The sequence below is a fragment of the Phyllobates terribilis genome, unplaced genomic scaffold, assembly GCF_046119375.1.
Source record: "Phyllobates terribilis strain yellow unplaced genomic scaffold, ASM4611937v1 Scaffold_5__5_contigs__length_657084704, whole genome shotgun sequence".
NCBI lineage: Eukaryota > Metazoa > Chordata > Amphibia > Anura > Dendrobatidae > Phyllobates > Phyllobates terribilis.
Window position 1 is genome coordinate 160,864,768 of NW_027362765.1, and position 18,821 is coordinate 160,883,588.

The following is an 18,821-nucleotide window of genomic DNA, read 5'->3' on the forward strand; positions in this document are numbered from 1 at the left end:
AATTTCTGCAGCTTTACCTGTCCTGTTTGTGAATAATGAAAGAGCTAAAACTTATTTAATGACATTTAAATATTAGTGATGAGCAAGCCTGCTTGCCACTGCTCAGTACTCACCCGAGCATCACTGTGGTCGACATGCTCGGCACTCAACGAGTATTTCTGGGTTACTCGGGCCGGAGCTCAGGTCCCCGCCCTGCCTGTTTGGCTCTCTTTAGAGAGCCAATGAACATGCAGGGATTGCTTGCCATGCACTGTAATGCCGAAGCCATGTTGGTTGTGGAATTACCGTGATTGGCTGGCTGGCCGCACAGCATCATCGGGTCTATATAAGACCTGGTGCCACCATGCTCGTCACAGTCTAACCCGGAAACAGGCAGAGTAGGGAGAGATGCTTTTGAGCTGAGCTAGAGACAGAATTGGTGGTATAATGGTTAGATATAAGTATTCTACAGCAAGATATATATCTATCTAAACTAACAGTCCTTCTGAGGACTAATCCAGCTGCATATATTCAGTGGTGATAGCAGGAGTTAGGCAGGCAGGGTTTGTGACAGTGTATACAGCACAAGAGGGTCCATTGCACGTTCTGTCTGCTCCTGCTGTTACAGATATCGGTAGACATAGCCCCAGTTATCAGAGGCCAGGGTTAAATTTTTTTTATCTTAATCCTGATTATTTGCTTTAAAAGCAATCCAGAGTACACCATTTTACTGCTCCATTTGCTTGTTAGCACTGAAGAATACAGCCAGATCTTTTTCATCATCAGACATGATCCCATATTACAGCTATAAAAATCCACAAATTTGTAGTGAACATGGAAAATATTGTCCTCCATCTAGAGCTTATAGCAGTGTATCAGTAAAGCTATTCACACGTGGTCGTTGGCAATAATAGGAAACTACAGGGCCGCTATTTAAAACCGTGGGTGTCCGTCAGATGTATCAATTTTAACTGCAGTACAAATCCAGCCATTTCTGTCCTACATTTAGAGATTTTAGCAGTGTGTCAGTGGAGCTATTCACATGTGGTCACTGTGACAAATAGGAAACTACAGAGCCGCTATTTAAAACCGTGGGTGTCCGTCAGACGTATCACATATAACTGCGGTACAAATCCAGCCATTTCTGTCCTCCATTTAGAGTGTGTAGCAGTGTGTCAGTGAAGCTATTTACACGTGGTCGCTGTGACAAATAGGAAACTACAGGGCCGCTATTTAAAACCGTGGATGTCTGTCAGACGTATCACATATAACTGCGGTACAAATCCAGCCATTTCTGTCCTCCATTTAGAGTTTGTAGCTGTTATGTTCAGCAACTTAGAACTAAGGAATAGGAGGGAAAAGGTGTCCCTGCACTGAGACTCAGCTTAAACCCTACGCTGGGATGGGTGCCCTATTCCTTGTGAATAGCCCCACCGACACTCCTGCACTGAACTCAAACGAAGACCTGAAGGAAGGGGAAAGGGTGTCCCTAAAAGATTTAAGGACTGGGAGCAAAAACAGGAGACCTCCTCAAAGAAAAGTAAGTTGCAGAAACGAAGATAAAAGGAAACAAAACTGGTGGAACAAGAAGTCCAAGGAAATCAATTGTCCTAAGCACAAAGAACTAACAAGGCAACTTAGCCAGAGCACAAGCGGAATAACACTAATGTCCAGCAGGGAATGGGAGACAGATGCTGAGTAATAAAGATTGAGGAGATCACGTGACCAAGACACCCAGCACCAGAGGAAAAGTCTAGAAGCCAGCAAACCACAAAAAGATGGGCAAAAAGTAAAACAACATAGATTCTAACAGTAGAAGTGTGTCAGTGAAGCTATTTACATGTGGTCACTGTGACAAATAGGAAGCTACAGGGCCACTATTTAAAACTGCGGGTGTCCGTCAGACGTATCACATATAACTGCGGTACAAATCCAGTCATTTGTAGTGAATGTGGAAAATATTGAATGTGGAAAATATTGATCTCCATTTACAGTTTGTAGCAGTGTGTCACTGTACACCATTTTACTGCTCCATTTGCTTGATCACAGAATATAGCCAGATTTTTTTTTATTTTATTCACATTACTGTATTCTGGAAGCAGAGAAACTTTTTTCAATGATCAAATGTGATCCATATGACTGCCGTAATAAGACAGAAATTTTGTAGAGCGTGCCAAATATTCCACTTCATTTAAAGTCAGACAGCTGTGTTTTGTTGAACCAATTGACACTTGGTCGCTGACAAATACCATACTATTAGGCGACTGACTGAAACCGTGGCCATCAGACGTTATCCCATATGACTGCCCTAATAATCCAGCAATTTTTGTGAGCGTGTCAAATATTACACTCCATTTCAAGTATTGCAGTTGTGGGTTCAAACCTATTCACAGTTGGTCGCTGACAAATAGCATATCTGTGAACAATGTTGTCAGAGTATTACGCCACTTTTACGGACTGACAAAAAAAAACATACAAAAAACAAGCTAAAATGAAAAAAATGTTAAACATTCTTTCCACGGTAATGACTTGTATATAAGGCCAAAGAAATAAAAAAAAAACAAGGTTATGTGGAAGACATTTATGCGGCCAGAATGAAAACTCATCTGGAGCTGATGATACCACCTAGCAGCACCTGTCCCTATTGTAAATGCATCTAACAGCGTTATAAATAGGAAATAGAATAGATTTTAATTTTTGGGGGGCAGCACCGCCAGTACGCAGTATAAGGCAATAATACCTGGCTGGATTGGTGTAATACGCTATCCATACTGTGATACCTCTCCCGTAAACGAATTTCAAATAACAGTTAATATTCTAATATATAGAATGTATTTGAATTGTCCTTCCCATTATTAAGGAGTGGGTCTCCTATACTGTTATTGCATATGTAGCAATTTCAAGGGCTGCCAAAAATTAGGACGCACTTCAATACACAATTGAAGAGACGTAAAAAAAAAATATAAATAAATAAAAACACAGTAGGATCTTTCTTTAGTATAAAAACCAGACTCGCATTGTTCAGCTCCTGCACCTCCTCCTCCTGTTCGGCCTCCATCTCTGAAATGATCACATCAGTCACAAGCTGGAAGCACTGCAGCACTGCCTTGGCCAAGCGGCAACAGGTTGTGCTGAAGATAACATGCTTAATCCTTAGGTGACAAACCGCACACCGCTGCAGAGTTATTAAAAGCTGTAACACAACAGGCATATCTGTGGCTCTCACCACTGAACATACAGCCAGGCATGGTAGTGTATGACAATGGCCGGAACCTGGTGGCGGAGAAATGACAGCAGGAGTAGATACTATTTCCCTGTATGCCAGTCCTTTCATCTGACGTAAAGAATATGGCTGTGGTGAAATACAACTCTCTTCAAGAAGCAGCCCTGGCTAAGAAAAGACTGTGTGAAGGTTCCTGGACACTCTATGGCTGCTTTTTTACTGTGGATTGAGCGTGTTTATGCATGTTATTGCTCAAACCGCATTGCAGATCAGGCCATTGCCCAACACTGTCATGAAATTCAAGGCGCAAAGAAAGATCTCTGTGTGTCGAAGCACCACCGAGAAGTGTGAGCTGATGTTGGACAGGCTGAAATTGCTTATGCAACAAGCTGCATTAGAGGACTTCCTGGTAGAAATGACAGCCGGATTAGATACAGTTTCCCTCTATGCCAGTCCTTTCACCGAGCTAAAGAATGTGGTGAAATACAACTCTCACCAAGAAGCATTGTCAGACTGAAGAACATTGGGCCCACCAGAGGATTTGATTCTGAGGGCCCAACTTTCTCCCCCGCTCAAGAGTTCCATAGCAGCTGCAGAGTTTGCCCTACGATGAACTCTCCTGATGGAGAGGCCAGGGCCCACTGGAGGATTCCCTGGTGGGCCCGTCCAACCCTGATGAGAAGCAGCCCTGGCTAAGAAAAGTCTGTGTGAAGGTCCCTGGACACTCTATGGCTGCTTTCTAACTGAGTGGGAAACCCACGCAAACACGGGGAAAACATACAAAATCCTTGCAGATGTTGTCCTTGGTGGATTTGAACATAGGACCCCAGTGCTGCAAGGCTTCAGTGCTAACCACTGAGCCACTGTGCTGCCCTCTCTGTTCTCCCTCTGATATCTAACATCTTCAGCTCCTTTGTGAGAAACTAATGTATTTGGGCAGCCACTTAGTCTACCAAATAAAATTCCTGAGAGGGAATTTGTGGATGGCTTCGCTACAGGTACTGGGAGCACTGCTAATACCATGGCATCATGTCATAGTTCACTGGAAAAATTCCAGACTGGTAGGAGCCAAGTTGATTCCCACAGAAAAGTGCGAGAAGCAAGCTAAGGAGATGGTGGCCTCTATCGTCATCACGACCTGCAAGCTTTGCACTATGAACTCTCCTGAAGGAGAAACCAGGGCCCACCAGAGGAGTCTCTGGTTCTCTGGTGGGCCCGTCCAACCCTGCCGAGAAGCAGCCCTGTCTAAGAAAAGCCTGTGGGAAGGTTCCCGGACACTCTATGGCTGCTGTTTTACTGTGGACTGGCTCCGGCAATCTATAAGATTGCAATCTATAAGATCCCTTCACTGGCTCCCCATTGCCCAGAGACTCCAGTTCAAAACCCTAACCATGACATGCAAAGCTATCCACAACCTGTATCCTCCATATACAGTTATATGAAAAAGTTTGGGCACCCCTATTAATCTTAAGCTTAATGTTTTATAAAAATTGGTGCTTTTGCAACAGCTATTTCAGTTTGATATATGTAATAACTGTTGGACACAGTAATGTTTCTGCCTTGAAATGAGGTTTATTGTACTAACAGAAAATGTGCAATCTCAATTCAAACAAAATTTGACAGGTGCATAAGTATGGGCACCCTTATCATTTTCTCCTTTTAAATACTCCTATCTACTTTTTACTGACTTACTAAAGCACTTTTTTTGGTTTTGTAACCTCATTGAGCTTTGAACTTCGTAGCCAGGTGTATGCAATCATGAGAAAAGCTACTTAAAGTGGCCCCTTGCAAGTTGTTCTCCTGTTTGAATCTCTTCTGAAGAGTGGCATCATGGGCTCCTCAAAACAACTGTCAAATGATCTGAAAACAAAGATTATTCAACATAGTTGTTCAGGGGAAGGATACAAAAAGCTGTCTCAGAGTTTTAACCTGTCAGTTTCCACTGTGAGGAACATAGTAAGGAAATGGAAGAACACAGGGACAGTTCTTGTTAAGGCCAGAAGTGGCAGGCAAGAAAAACATCAGAAAGGCAGAGAAGAAGAATGGTGAGATCCGTCAATTACAATCCTCAGACCACCTCCAGAGAGCTGCAGCATCAACTTGCTGCAGATGGTGTCACTGTGCATCGGTCAACTATACAACGCACTTTGCACAAGGAGAAGCTGTATGGGAGAGTGATGCAAAAGAAGCTGTTTCTGCAAGCACGCCACAAACAGAGTCGGCTGAGGTATGCAAAAGCACATTTGGAGAAGCCAATTTCTTTTTGGAAGAAGGTCCTGTGGACTGATGAAACCAAGATTGAGTTGTTTGGTCATACAAAAAGGCGTTATGCATGGCGGCAAAAAAACACAGTATTCCAAGAAAAACTCTTGCTACCCACAGTAAAATTTGGTGGAGGTTCCATCATGCTTTGGGGCTGTGTGGCCAATGCCGGCACCGGGAATCTTGTTAAAGTTGAGGGACGCATGGATTCCACTCAGTATCAGCAGATTCTTGACAATACTGTTCAAGAATCAGTGACAAAGTTGAAGTTACGCAAGGGATGGATCTTTCAGCAAGACAATGATCCAAAACACCGCTCCAAATCTACTCAGGCATTCATGCAGAGGAACAATTACAATGTTCTGGAATGGCCATCCCAGTCCCCAGACCTGAATATCATTGAACATCTGTGGGATCATTTGAAGATGGCTGTCCATGCTCGGCGACCATCAAACTTAACTGAACTGGAATTGTTTTGTAAAGAGGAATGGTCAAAAATACCTTCATCCAGGATCCAGGAACTCATTAAAAGCTACAGGAAGCGACTAGAGGCTGTTATTTTTGCAAAAGGAGGATCTACTAAATATTAATGTCACTTTTCTGGTGAGGTGCCCATACTTATGCACCTGTCAAATTTTGTTTGAATGCAGATTGCACATTTTCTGTTAGTACAATAAACCTAATTTCAAGGCAGAAACATTACTGTGTCCAACAGTTATTACATATATCAAACTGAAATAGCTGTTGCAAAAACACCAATTTTTATAAAACCTTAAGCTTAAGATTAATAGGGGTGCCCAAACTTTTCCATATAACTGTATCTGTGACCTAGTCTCCCGGTACATACCTGAATGCAACCTCTGATTATCACAAGATCTCCTTCTCTACTCCTCTCTTATCTCCTCTTCCCACAATAGCATACAGGATTTCTCCCGTGCATCCCACTACTCTTGAACTCTGTACCCCAACATATCAGACTCTCGCCTGCTGTTGAAACCTTTAAAAGGAAGCTGAAGACCCACCTCTTCCAACAAGCCTACAACCTGCAGTAACCCTCGCTCTACCGTTCTGCTGCACGACCAGCTGTACCGTCAACTACTGTATTCTCATTCCTCACCCATCCCTTATAGACTGTTGTGCGCCCTCACGGGCAGGGTCATCTCTCCTCTTGTACCAGTCGGTGACCTCTTTTTACATGTAAAGCGCCATGGAATTACTGGTGCTATATTAATAAATAATAATTATACTACTTGTACTCTGGGTCAATTGATGGCACTTTCCTGGTGTCTGCCCCTAAATTGATGTGTTTTGGCAGCTTTTGGTCCCATTTGAAGGTGTTGTGTATGCGTTTGGTTTTGGCCTCCATTGAATCCAATGGCGTTTGGCAATGTTCAACGAATATTCGACAATTGCATTGTCAAATATTGCAAAAACGGCGATCGGAATCCAAAACGAATATTGAAATATTAGCTCATCTGTAATCAGAAACACCCTTAAAATAATATGTGGGATGATGGTCACCTTGATGATATGGTGGTGGAGGATGCAGAGAAGGAGGAGGGCGAAATAAAATAGAACAATTCCTGGGTGTGATAGGGTGCATGGGAATAGACCCCCAAAAAAATAACCACTGGATTTGAGCTTATGTTCGATGCTATCATCTGGTGGTGTTGAGAAGTCTGGCCCAATCCAGCCATTGTTCATTTTGATAAGTCAGCCTGTCAGCATTTTCAGTTGACAGAGGGATGCGCCGATCAGTTATGTCAATTATAATGCCCCGGCGGCACTAAAAACCATCTCTGACAAAACGCTAGCTGCCTGGACCTCGAAGGCGTAGAAGACAGTTCATGCCACGTGTCCAGCTTGGATACTCAACATGTGTGAAGACACAGAGAGGAATCATGGAGGATACTGGTACGGTCGCAAAGGTAGTCCTTCAGCATCTTCCAAAACTTTTCCTTCCTTGTCAAAGTACCCCGTGTATCAGGGCCTGAGCACTGGGAGGGTCTGAGAAAACTGCCACGGAACTTTAACAGCATTCCCCTGCCTCTGCTGCATCTGTTTGTGTCTTCCTCGCTTGTACTCCTTGGTTGTCCAATGAACTGTCTGTGACCTCTGCCGCCAGCATTGTCAGACGGGAATTTTTTTTTCGTTAGAATTCTCCAACAAGAGCCTAAACTTAATATCTCCAAAAAGAACTCCTTTGGTTTCCTCCCCCTACTAACCTACCTATGCCTGACTTTTAGTAACCTACCTATATCTGACTGTTACTAACCTACCTTTCCTTTACCTGACTTTTACTAACCTACCTATACCTGACTTTGCAATTACGTTTAGGTGGTGCCACCATAACTCTCACTCAGCACGCCCTTTGTCTTGGAGTCATATTTGACACACACCTTTCCTTCATTCAACATGGAAAATCCCTCACTCGTTCATGTCAACTGCACCTTCAAAACATCTCCATAATTTGACCTTTTCTCACCTAAAAGGCAACATTTCAAGTGCAAGCAAGCAGTCCAGAAATGTGGCAGTTTACTATTGCGGCCTGTGGGTGGGTGGTTGGCTGCCTAATTGAGCTTGCATTCCAAGCAACACAAAGCTAAGGAGATGGATGATCCATCATGAATAATTTGCTCGTTGAGTAGGAGACCGACCACTGCTGCTGTCTACCTTTTGAACATTGTTGTCTTCAAGCTTGATTGATGCAGTGCCTGCAATCCTATGCATCGGGAAGATGTATTCTGTCCCAGGGTCCCACTGGGTCCCAGATTCCACAATATTAACCCAGTGATGTGTCAGCGAGATGTACCGTCCCTGGCCACATTTACTTGTCCATGTGTTTGTGGTTAGGCGGTCCTTCCCACTAAGTGCACTGGGGAGGGCATGGGTAATGTTCTAGGACCCGTGCTTGTGGAAGGCGGGGTACGACATCGGGAGAAATAGTGGCAGCTGGGGACCAAGTATAGACACATGGCCGCCGCCATGAGGTTGTGGAAAGCTTCCCCCTCCACAAGCCTAAAAGGCAACATTTCAAGTGCAAGCAAGCAGTTTAGAAATGTGACAGTTTACTATTGTGGCCTGTGGGTGGGTGGTTGGCTGCATGCTTGCTCTTGCATTCCAAAGACTGGTGTAGGGACAAGTGAACACTGCAAAGGGACAAGGACATGGATGTTGATGGTTGCAAGTCTGCAATGACAGATGCAGGGCGGGAGGCATCTTTGCATGTGCCATAGACAGGGGATTGGCATGCACGCACAACAGCAGAAGAGGCAGTTGTGTCACCCACAGACACTGTTTCTGGACCTTGGTGTTCGGCCCAGCTAGTCGGATGCTTTGCTGTAATGTGCCTGAGCATGCTGGTGGTGATCAGGCTGGTAGTTTTGGTGCTCTTGCTGATGCTGGCCTGGCAGATGTTGCAAATGGCCTTTTTGGGGTTATCTAAACAGTCTTTAAAAAAGAACCAGACTCGGAAAGACCTAACAGTTGTACTGGCAACTTCTATCTTGTTGGTGTTCCAGGGAGCAGTTGCCCGCCTTGTGTCTGTGGCCACCACACTGCTTGTTCCTGCCTGTTGTGGTGCTGCGCCTCCCTCCCCCTGTGTGCTGTTGTCCTCATTCTGCATGTCCCCTTGCCAGGTTGGGTCAGTGACTTCATCGTCCACTGCTTCGTCTTCCACTTAAGCACCCTGGTCCTCCTCCTGACTTTCTGTCCATTGTGTCTCATCATTATCCACCTCTTGCGACAGTAATTGCACTTTCCCACCTTCACCTTCGGGTGACCATGGCTACTTAAATTGCTATATGCTATCTTCTGTTGCCCTGCTTGAAACTGGCCGGCCGAGAGGCCCAAAGTTATTGATGGAAAAGTGAACAGCTCTTGGGGTAACCCTGGACTCTAATTTCTGCTTCAAACCACATATCCAAGCTCTTTCCACTTCTGAGCAGACCGAGCGAGAGGCCAGCGTCTATAAATGGAAAGATGAACAAAACAGCTCTTCAGAGTGTCCAAGTGTGGGATCAGTTGTCTCAGGTCACTCGGAATGGTGGAAGGAAGGAGGATCAGGGTGAGGAAGATGCCAACTACAAGTAAAAAAAACTCCCAGATCTGCACGTTCCTCAACCTCGAATCTACAAACACACTAGTGCATGCCCTCATCATCTCCTGTCTCGACGACTGCAACCTCCTGGTCTGTGGCCTCCCTTCTAAAACTCTTGCATTCCTCCAATCTATCCTAACTCTGTTGCCCGACGAATCCACCTGTCCTTTCGCCTCTCCTCTTTGTCAGTCTCTTCACTGGCCCCCCATTACCCAAAGACTCCAGTTCAAAACCCTAACCTTGGCATGCAAAGCCATCCACAACCTGTCTCCTCCATACATCTGTGACCAAGTCTCCCAGTACTTACCTGCACGCAACCTCCGATCCTCACAAGATCTCCTTCTCTACTCCCCTCTTATCTCCTCTTCCCACAATCGCATACAAGATTTCTCCCGTGCATCCCCCCTTCTCTGGAACTCTCTACCCCAACATTTCTAACTCTCGACTACTGTTGAAATCTTCAATAGGCACCTGAAGACCCATCTCTTCCGACAAGCGTACAACCTGCAGTAACCCTCGCTCTACAATACCACTGCACGACCAGCTCTATCTTCACCTACTGTATCCTCACCCATCCCTTGTAGACTGTGCACCCTCACGGGCAGAGTCCTCTCCTCTCCTATACCAATCACTGTCACATTTTTGTTCTAGATTATTGTAATTGTTTTTACGATGTATACCCCTTTTTCACATGTAAAGCGTCATGGAATAAATGGCACTAAAGTAATTATAATAATGCAGTCCAGACTCACGGCTACTGAGACTGGACCATGTGGAAGACAGGGTGGTGGTGGTGGCAAACTGACTGGCAGCATTATCTGCTATCCAACCAACAACATTTTCACAGTGCTCTGGCTTCAATAGTGCTGTTCCGTGGCCCCCTACAAATTGGGACAGGAAGGTAGTTCGACATGATGTGGGTGTTTGTTGTGCTCCCTCAGCAGGCACAGTTTCATCTTGCCCACGGCCTCGGCCTCTGCGTGCACTATCACCATCACCATAACATCCACTTCCCCGTCCCTTGCCACACATCTTGCCCATTTTAAATGGAGTTTAATATTTGTCACGCTGCCAAAAATGTCTGAATTATTACCGCAGTAATATAGGATCATGTCTGACCACAATTTTAGGCAGCGACCTGGAAGTCAGAGATGCTTCCAGGGGTCTTCCCCATGGTGTTCCCATGTCTTTCAGCACTGTATGGATGTGTCTGATCATGTCTCGCATACCACATGGGAAGATAAGGTAGTAAATTGTTAAAATGACATTTACTGGTAAATGTATTTTTCATGGTTGAAAGCAATGCAAAAGTGCAAAAACGCATCAAAAACACTACGTGTAAACATAGCCCAAGATGTGGAGGATCATTTTTGATTTTGTATATTCATTTTGCCTTATATACAAGTTATTACCCTGGAAAGGATGTTCCTTAACATATTTCCCAGGAAAATCCATTTTGGTTTAGTTTTTGTATGTTTTATTGTGAGTCCGTAAAAGTGACAACATTGTTGACAGCAGTGACCTGGGAGTCAGAGATGCTTCCAGGGGTCTTCCCAATGCTGTTCCCATGTCATTTGAGCACTGTTTCAATTGATTTGGGCAATTTTTAGGCCCTTTGCAGACCTCCGGGCGGGCCGCCGGAAAAATGCTCGAGTTTCCCGCAAACTAACATTGGGCTCGTTGCTTGGATCAAGCACTCAAGCATTCCAATTTGCTTGACTGGAACAATGAGTACGCGATCATTTTAGTGCTCGCTCATCACTATTAAATATCAAATGATGTCATAGATGTCATTACACAATTGAAATTAAATAGGTATTTTGCAATGCCAGTTCTTACCTCTCCATTAAGGAAGCAGTATAATAAAGCCACAATAAAACCCTGTGGGGGAAAAAGAATAGCAAAGTAATTCCTATGAAAAAAAAAGAGATAGACACATGTCCATCGAGTTCAACCTCTATCAAACCTATCTGCTCTACAGGTCTAAATTGCTCAAAAGAGGATTTTAAAAATAAGTTCTTCACCTTACAAATGCAGTCAGAAAATTTCCAAGGATCAGTTCATATATACCCTCCCACTCTCTTTAATTAGAACTTAATACTTATTAGTCGAAACCTCTAACATACTAATATGTAAATATATTTAGGATCAATTCTTTAGTCGCTAAGGAAAGTATGAGCTAAGCCTGCTTCATACCATACCATACCAGAGTGCCTCTTTGTGAGTCTTATAGGCTTATAATGAGAGAGTAATCACCGCTCCACACAATGATTCGGCTTGTTACAGCTGCGATCACATTGTGCCGAAATGGACCAGAGCACCAGAGAAACCAGAAAAGACATTGACCAGTGAGTAGTCTACTACCTTCATGACACTTACACACAATACCTAACAATGGGGCAAATAAAAAATATTACTAGATTGGTGCTTTAAATTCAAATGAGCAATTTTAGGCTGCAGTACCTGATGATCAGCATGGGATTCTTAGAGTTAGTTATATCATCACTGAACAGCTATTGATGCAATATTATCTATTTCCTAGTATAAGATTAAATGTAACAAGAAAAAAATGGAATAACTCCTAAAATAACTACACCAATCATCGCAAGTAAATATTCTTCCACATCTTCCTTTATTAAAAGTTACTGTCAAGTAAAAGAAAACATTTATTTCAAGTCTATAAAACATTCTCATTAAAATATATCTGCCATCAAACTCATATCTAGAGAAAATAATGCCACTGTCCACTTAAAAAATTAGGTGATTTCCATTGTATTTCTAAATCATGGTGAATACCAAATAATTTTGAACGTATATGCTCTCAACAAGGGCATACATACCTTTGGGCAGCATATGTGTGTAGAGAGAGGGTCCACCTTTGAGTGGACCTATTCACTTTGTTATTGGGTGGTAAGAACCTCTGCAGCGCTACCCACCCCAGAGAAACTGCATTATAAATGAAAGTTAAGGATATGCCACAAGGTTTATTAAAAGGGTGTGATGGCATCCTTTTGACTTTGACTCATTTTGACTTTCAGACTGTAGTATATTTTTCTGGCTTTCCCTGACCTTATTCCTAAATCCATATATTCCTTTTTCATGACTTTGCAGAGTGAGTTTTTGTTTTGAGAAAATAGGTATATTTTTATTTTTTTATTTTCCATCACATAAATTTGAACATTTTATTAGCTTTTGCTTTCTGTTTTTCTCAAAAGGAATAAGCACAAATTAACTGTCCAAACAACTTTAATATATGTTTTAATGATTATAATTGGAATATACAGTGGTGTGGAAAAGTGTTTGCCCCTTCCTGATTTCTTATTCTTTTGCATGTTTTTCACACTTAAATGTTTCAGATCACAAAACAAATTTAAATATTAGACAAAGATAACACAAGTAAAAAAAATGCAGTTTTTAAATTAAGGTCTTTATTATTAAGTGAAAAAGAAATCCAAACCTACAGGGTCCAGTGTGAAAAAGTGATTTCCACCCCCCTTAATACATAAATTAACTGAGCTGAGCTGAATTCCATTTCCCTAGCCACACACATGCCTGATTACTGCACACCTGTTCTCAATCAAGAAATCACATAAATAGGACCTGCTTGACAAATTGAAGTAGACCAAAAGATCCTCAAAAGCTAGACATCATGCTGCAATCCAAAGAAATTTAAGAACAAATGAGAAACAAAGTAATTGAGATCTGTCAGTCTGGAAACGATTATAAAGCCTTTTCTAAAGCTTTGGAACTCCATTGAACCAGAGTGAGAGCCATTATCCAGAAATGGCAAAAACATGGAACAGAGGTGAACCTTCCCAGGAGTGGCCGGCCGACCAAAATTACCCCAAGAGCACAGTGGCTACCCCCTCTAAGAGTTCACTAAAGACCCCACAATAACATCGAAAGAACTGCAGGCCTCACTTGCCTCAGTTAAGGTCAGTGCTCATTACTCCACCATAAAAAAGAGACTGGGCAAAAATGGCATGCATGGCAAAGTTCCAAGATGAAAACCACTGCTGAGCAAAATGAACATAAAAGCTCCTCTTAGTTTTGTCAGAAAATATCTTGATGATCACCAAGACTCTGTGGACTGACAAAACAAAAGTGGAACTGTTTGGAAGGTGTATGTCCCATAACATCTAACGTTGAATAACACAGTATTTCAGAAAAAGAACATCATACCAACAGTAAAATATGTGGCTGAATTACAACAATTTTGCAAAGATGAGTGGACAAAAACTCCTTCAGAGCAGTGTAAAAGGCTCATTGCCAGTTATCGCAAACACTTGATTGCAGTTGTTGCTGGTAAGGGTGGCCCAACCAGTTATTAAGTTTAGGGGGCAATCACTTTTTCACACAGGGCCCTGTAGGATTGGATTTATTTTTCCCTTAATAATAAATATATTCATTTAAAAACTGCATTCTGTGTTTACTTGTGTTATCTTTGTCTTTTATTTAAATTTCTTTTGTGATCTGAAACATTTACGTGTGACAGACATGCAAAAGAATAAGAAATCAGGAAGGGGGCAAACACTTTTTCACACCACAATATGAATTTTTTATGTTTTATGACTGTAAACTAGATATTTAATAAGGGAATAAGTATTTGTACAATGATTAAAAACATACCTCTTTTGTACAGATTGGATGTACCATAACAGAGAAGTCACACTTTGACTCCATATGCTAATTATATTGCAAGTGCACTGTTGATGTGAGGATAGAGTCGCAGAACCTTGAGTCTGTGCAAAATTTCAGACAATGTAGTGAATGGCTAGCACTAAATAATGTCTGTTCCGGTGCTCGTGAACGGATCAAATTATCCACTTATATGTCAGAAGTAATAATCACTGCACTAGGTATTGAACAATTCTGCTTCAAGTGAAATTTATTCCAATATAATGGCCGGAATGACAAAGCAAAAGCTGACGTTTCGGCCACTGTGTGAGCAGTTCAAAGGTAGGAAGAAACTATATGTAGATTGTTATATAAAAGATCTAGTTAAAAGTAGGTGATAGTACCTTGTACCACAGTAGTTATAAGGATCCCCCTATGGCTGCAAGGAGGTATTGGGAACTCAAAGAGGAGTAATCAGGTCCCGGGTGTAGATTATGGTTCCTTGTGGCAGAGTGGGTTCCTGTTCAATTGTGACAATATAAGTACTAAGGTCCCCCTGACCTAATGTACAATTTGTATAGAAAGATAAAGTCATACCACTGTGCCAAATGAATTCTGCATAGAATGGCCCGTTCCTCATCACAAGTATGCAATATGTTGTATATGGACACCTATATAATGAAGAATTTGTGGAAATATATCTTATTATCTGTATATATGCCATTACCAACAATGCCTGTGCTTAAATGAACAACCTACTTTACCTTAGGGTAGTATTTAGTAAAAGGCAAAAGATTCCCAGGTACTGGTCCCTACTTTGCTATAAAACGTATTGTCAAAGTTTCAAAAAAGAAAGCATAGATCTGTTGATAGAGTAGAAGAAATCCGATTATAAAGTACATCAGAATGGTAATGAGGTTAACTTATCTCAGATCTCCATGAATGTGGACGGCTTATTACTGTGTCTGCAGCCGGCACGGTCCGTGCCCTGGCGGTGTGCGGTATGTAATGTGGAGCAGCGCTCCATAATAAAGAACCGGAAGTGCCGTCAGACGCTGACGCTTGCGCAGACATTCGCGGACATCTGCGGTGCTCTGTCACTAATACGGCATTGCTTCAATTTGTGGGGTAGCCATGGAGATGCTGTAACGCTTCTCACTGCGCATGCGTGCTACATGCTATGTATTAGGCAAGAGACTACGGGGATATAATTAACTGCCATGGAGATCACAGAGCCCTAGGAGATAAGCGCTGGAGTATAATACAGGGGAAGAGGGGAAAAAAGGGGGAAGAGGGGAAAAAGGACTCATTGAGTGAAATAAGTTCATCTGACACAAGAACAATATGGCAGAATGGCTATATCGTGTGTCAATCTTGTTCTATATCTTGAGATGGTATATGTATATGTTCATCAGTCATTGGTGAAAATGTATACCCTATAAGGGTAGATATACGGAATAAAGGGCACCTCCACCTACAATATGGCTGAGAATGTACATTATCATTGGTGAAAATTGTATAACCTTATAAGGGTAAATATATGGATTAGAAAGCACCTATGAAAATGTATAACCCTATAGGGGTAGATATATGGAATAAAGGGCACCTCCACCTACACTATGGCTGAGAGTGTACATTTTCATTGGTGAAAAAAGTACAACCCTATAAGGGCAAATATATGGAACAAAGGGCACCTCCACCCATGAAGATGTATAACGCTATAAGGGTAGAATATGGAAATCAAGGGCACCTCCACCTACAAAATGGCTGAGAATGTACATTTTCATTGGTGAAAAATGTACAGTCTTATAAGGGTAGATATATGGATTAGAAAGCACCACCACTTATGAAAATGTATAACCCTACAAGGGTAGATATATGGAATAAAGGGCACCTCCACCTCCACTATGGCTGAGAGTGTACACTTTCATTGGTGAAAAATGTATAACCCTATAAGGGTAGATATATGGAGTAAAGGGCACCTCCACCTATGCAAATGTATAACGCTGTAAGAATAAAAATATGGAATAAAGGGCACCTCTACCTACAATATGGCTGAGGGTGTACATTGCCGGTATATGTAAAATATCACAATAAAATCCAATATTATCAATCATTATGGATTCAATTTTACATTTCCATCTCCATATAGTTCAACCATATATCATATTGTAACATACCTGGCGGCGTCCTTGCATAGTGGTCCATCTCCCACTGTGCAAGAGCGCGCACTTGGTTTCCAGTCCGGACTGTCACTCTGGCTTTCCTCCATGCTGTCTGCTTGCCTCTGTTTCTTCTGCTTGGGGGCGGCGCCCGATCACTTCCTGCTTCTTGTGGCTGCCGCGGGCACACCCCTTGTGCGTCCTCAGCCTATTGCTGTCTGTCGCCTGGTGTTTGGCCCAGCTCTTTCCTGGAATCCTTGCCTGAGCATTGTCTTCTGTCAGTTGGCTTCTAGTCACTGATGTGCCAGGTCCTGTCTTTGTTTCCTGCCTTGCGGTATCAGTTCCCGTGTCTGAACTGTGTCCTGTCTGAACTATCTTCTAGCCTCTTGTCTTCTGCCTATCCTGGAGGCTGTATTTCCAGGCCAGTGAGAACACGCTCCTAGCCTGTTCTTTCCGCCTTCTAGGGGCCGCATACCTAGAACCGCTCCTGTATCTTGCTGCTGTGTCTGTTCTTGTCTGAATACTCTCCTAGCCTGTTACCTGTTTTTCTCTATGTCCGTACCTTCCCTTTTCCTGCAGAATCTGATCCCGTACCTAACTCCTACTCGTTGTCCCTGTACTCCCGTTTGTGAGTTTAGAGTCCACTCGCTACTTCATTGCAAGTATCTTGTGTGTACCTGGTTCTGCCTCTCCCTTCCAGTCTGTTCCGTGTGAACAGAGCCCTGTCCCCTCTGCTCTGCCTTGCTCACCGCTCTGGCGGTTTCCGCTCTGCCTTGCCCACCGCTCCTGCGGTTTCCGCTCTGCTCTGCCTTGCCCACCGCTCCTGCGGTTTCCGCTCTGCTCTGCCTTGCTCACCGCTCCTGCGGTTTCTGCTCTGCTCTGCCTTGCTCACCGCTCCTGCGGTTTCCGCTCTGCTCTGCCTTGCTCACAGCTCCTGCAGTTTCCGCTCTGCTCTGACCCTTTGCTCGCTGCTCCGGCAGCCTCGCTCTGCTCTGACCCTTTGCTGGCTGCTCCGGCAGTCTCGTCCTGCTCTGACCCTTTGCTCGCTGCTCCGGCAGTCTCGTCCTGCTCCTCTCGCTCACTGCTCCAGGCGGCCTTGTCCTGCTCTTCTCTCGCTCACCGCTCCAGGCGGTCTCGTCTTGTTCTGCTCTTGCTCGCCGCTCAGGGCGGCCTCACTCTGCTGTGTTTGTCCACCGCATCTGCGGTTCTGTTCCTGAGTCCCAGTCTGTACTGGTCCTATCCACTCAGTGCTCCAACCTGTCGTACCTGCCAGTACCTCCCTGCCTGCATACCAGTCGTGCTTACCAGCATCCGCCAGTCTGCATACCAGCCATGTCTGCCTATTCCCAGCAGTCTGTGTGCCAGCCTAACCTGCCTGGATCTGTATTCCCCTGTGTGGGTCAACAGCCATGTCCGGGGTCTGTCCTGGAGTAGCACCTGGTCCCTCTGCTCGGTTCCTCCTTGGTACACTGGCATCGTATGCCATGATGCGACCCTGGTCGGATCGGGTGGATACTTAGTTACGCCCCTCCAGGCATTCACTCTCCGGCATGGTCCAGTGGAATCACTACATATACACGCACACGCCACTCAGCCCGGCGTGTGCATTACACATTCATATAGACAAGATAAATCACGCTCACACACAGGTAGAAGTCCAAACCAAAGTAATCAGAAAATTGTATAAAATTGCCCCTCCCCCTATTTATACGACTGTACTTTATAATGTTAGAGGGATAGTACCAGGACCCTTGTATATTAGAATCATGGAATCTGAGAAAAGAACAAATTATAACTACTGTGGTACAAGACCCAAGAGGTACTATCACCTACTTTTAACTAGTGTTGAGCCACCCCCGTAGTGTTCGGGTTCGGTTCGGTTCGTTGAACACCGGGATGTTCGAGGAACTGTTCGTCGAACTGTTCGTCGAACACCTTAGAACACCGTCGAACACCGTTAAAACCAATGGCAGGCAAACAAAAACACATAGAAACACATAGAAAACACCTGCAAAGGTGTCCAAAAGCTGACAAACTGCTCAGAAGACACTCTCTTTAAAAAAGCCGGCCGGCAAATTCAGCAGCGGCATACACCGGTACCCGACAATTTAGACAAGAATGAATAGAGCATCACACATAGATTAGATAGATAGAAACATGTCAGTCACACATATAAGAAGTACAGTGACAGTGTTGGTTACTGCACTTGTCATTTAGTGTAAAGGATTTATTAAAAAAAATATTAGTGTTTTCATGCACCGTCTCTTTAAAAAAGCCGGCCGGCAATTCAGCATCTGTACCCGACAATTTAGAACAGAAAGAATAGAGCTTCACACATAGATTAGATAGATAGAAACATGTCAGTCACATATATAATAAGTACAGTGACAGTGTTGCTTACTGTACTTGTCATTTAGTGTAAAGGATTTATTTTAAAAAATAATAGTGTTTTCATGCACTGTCTCTTTAAAAAAGCCGG

At 43.4% G+C, this 18,821-nt stretch overlaps 1 protein-coding gene across 1 annotated transcript in view; it reads right to left on the minus strand.

The window, feature by feature from the left end:
* Window positions 1-18,821, minus strand: part of LOC141270982 (vasoactive intestinal polypeptide receptor 1-like) — an 859,326-nt gene that overhangs the window by 730,274 nt on the left and 110,231 nt on the right. Inside the window, exon 12 of the mRNA XM_073681081.1 lies at window positions 11,403-11,444. Within this exon, the coding sequence (XP_073537182.1) occupies window positions 11,403-11,444 (42 nt within the window). The remainder of the gene's footprint in view (window positions 1-11,402; window positions 11,445-18,821) is intronic.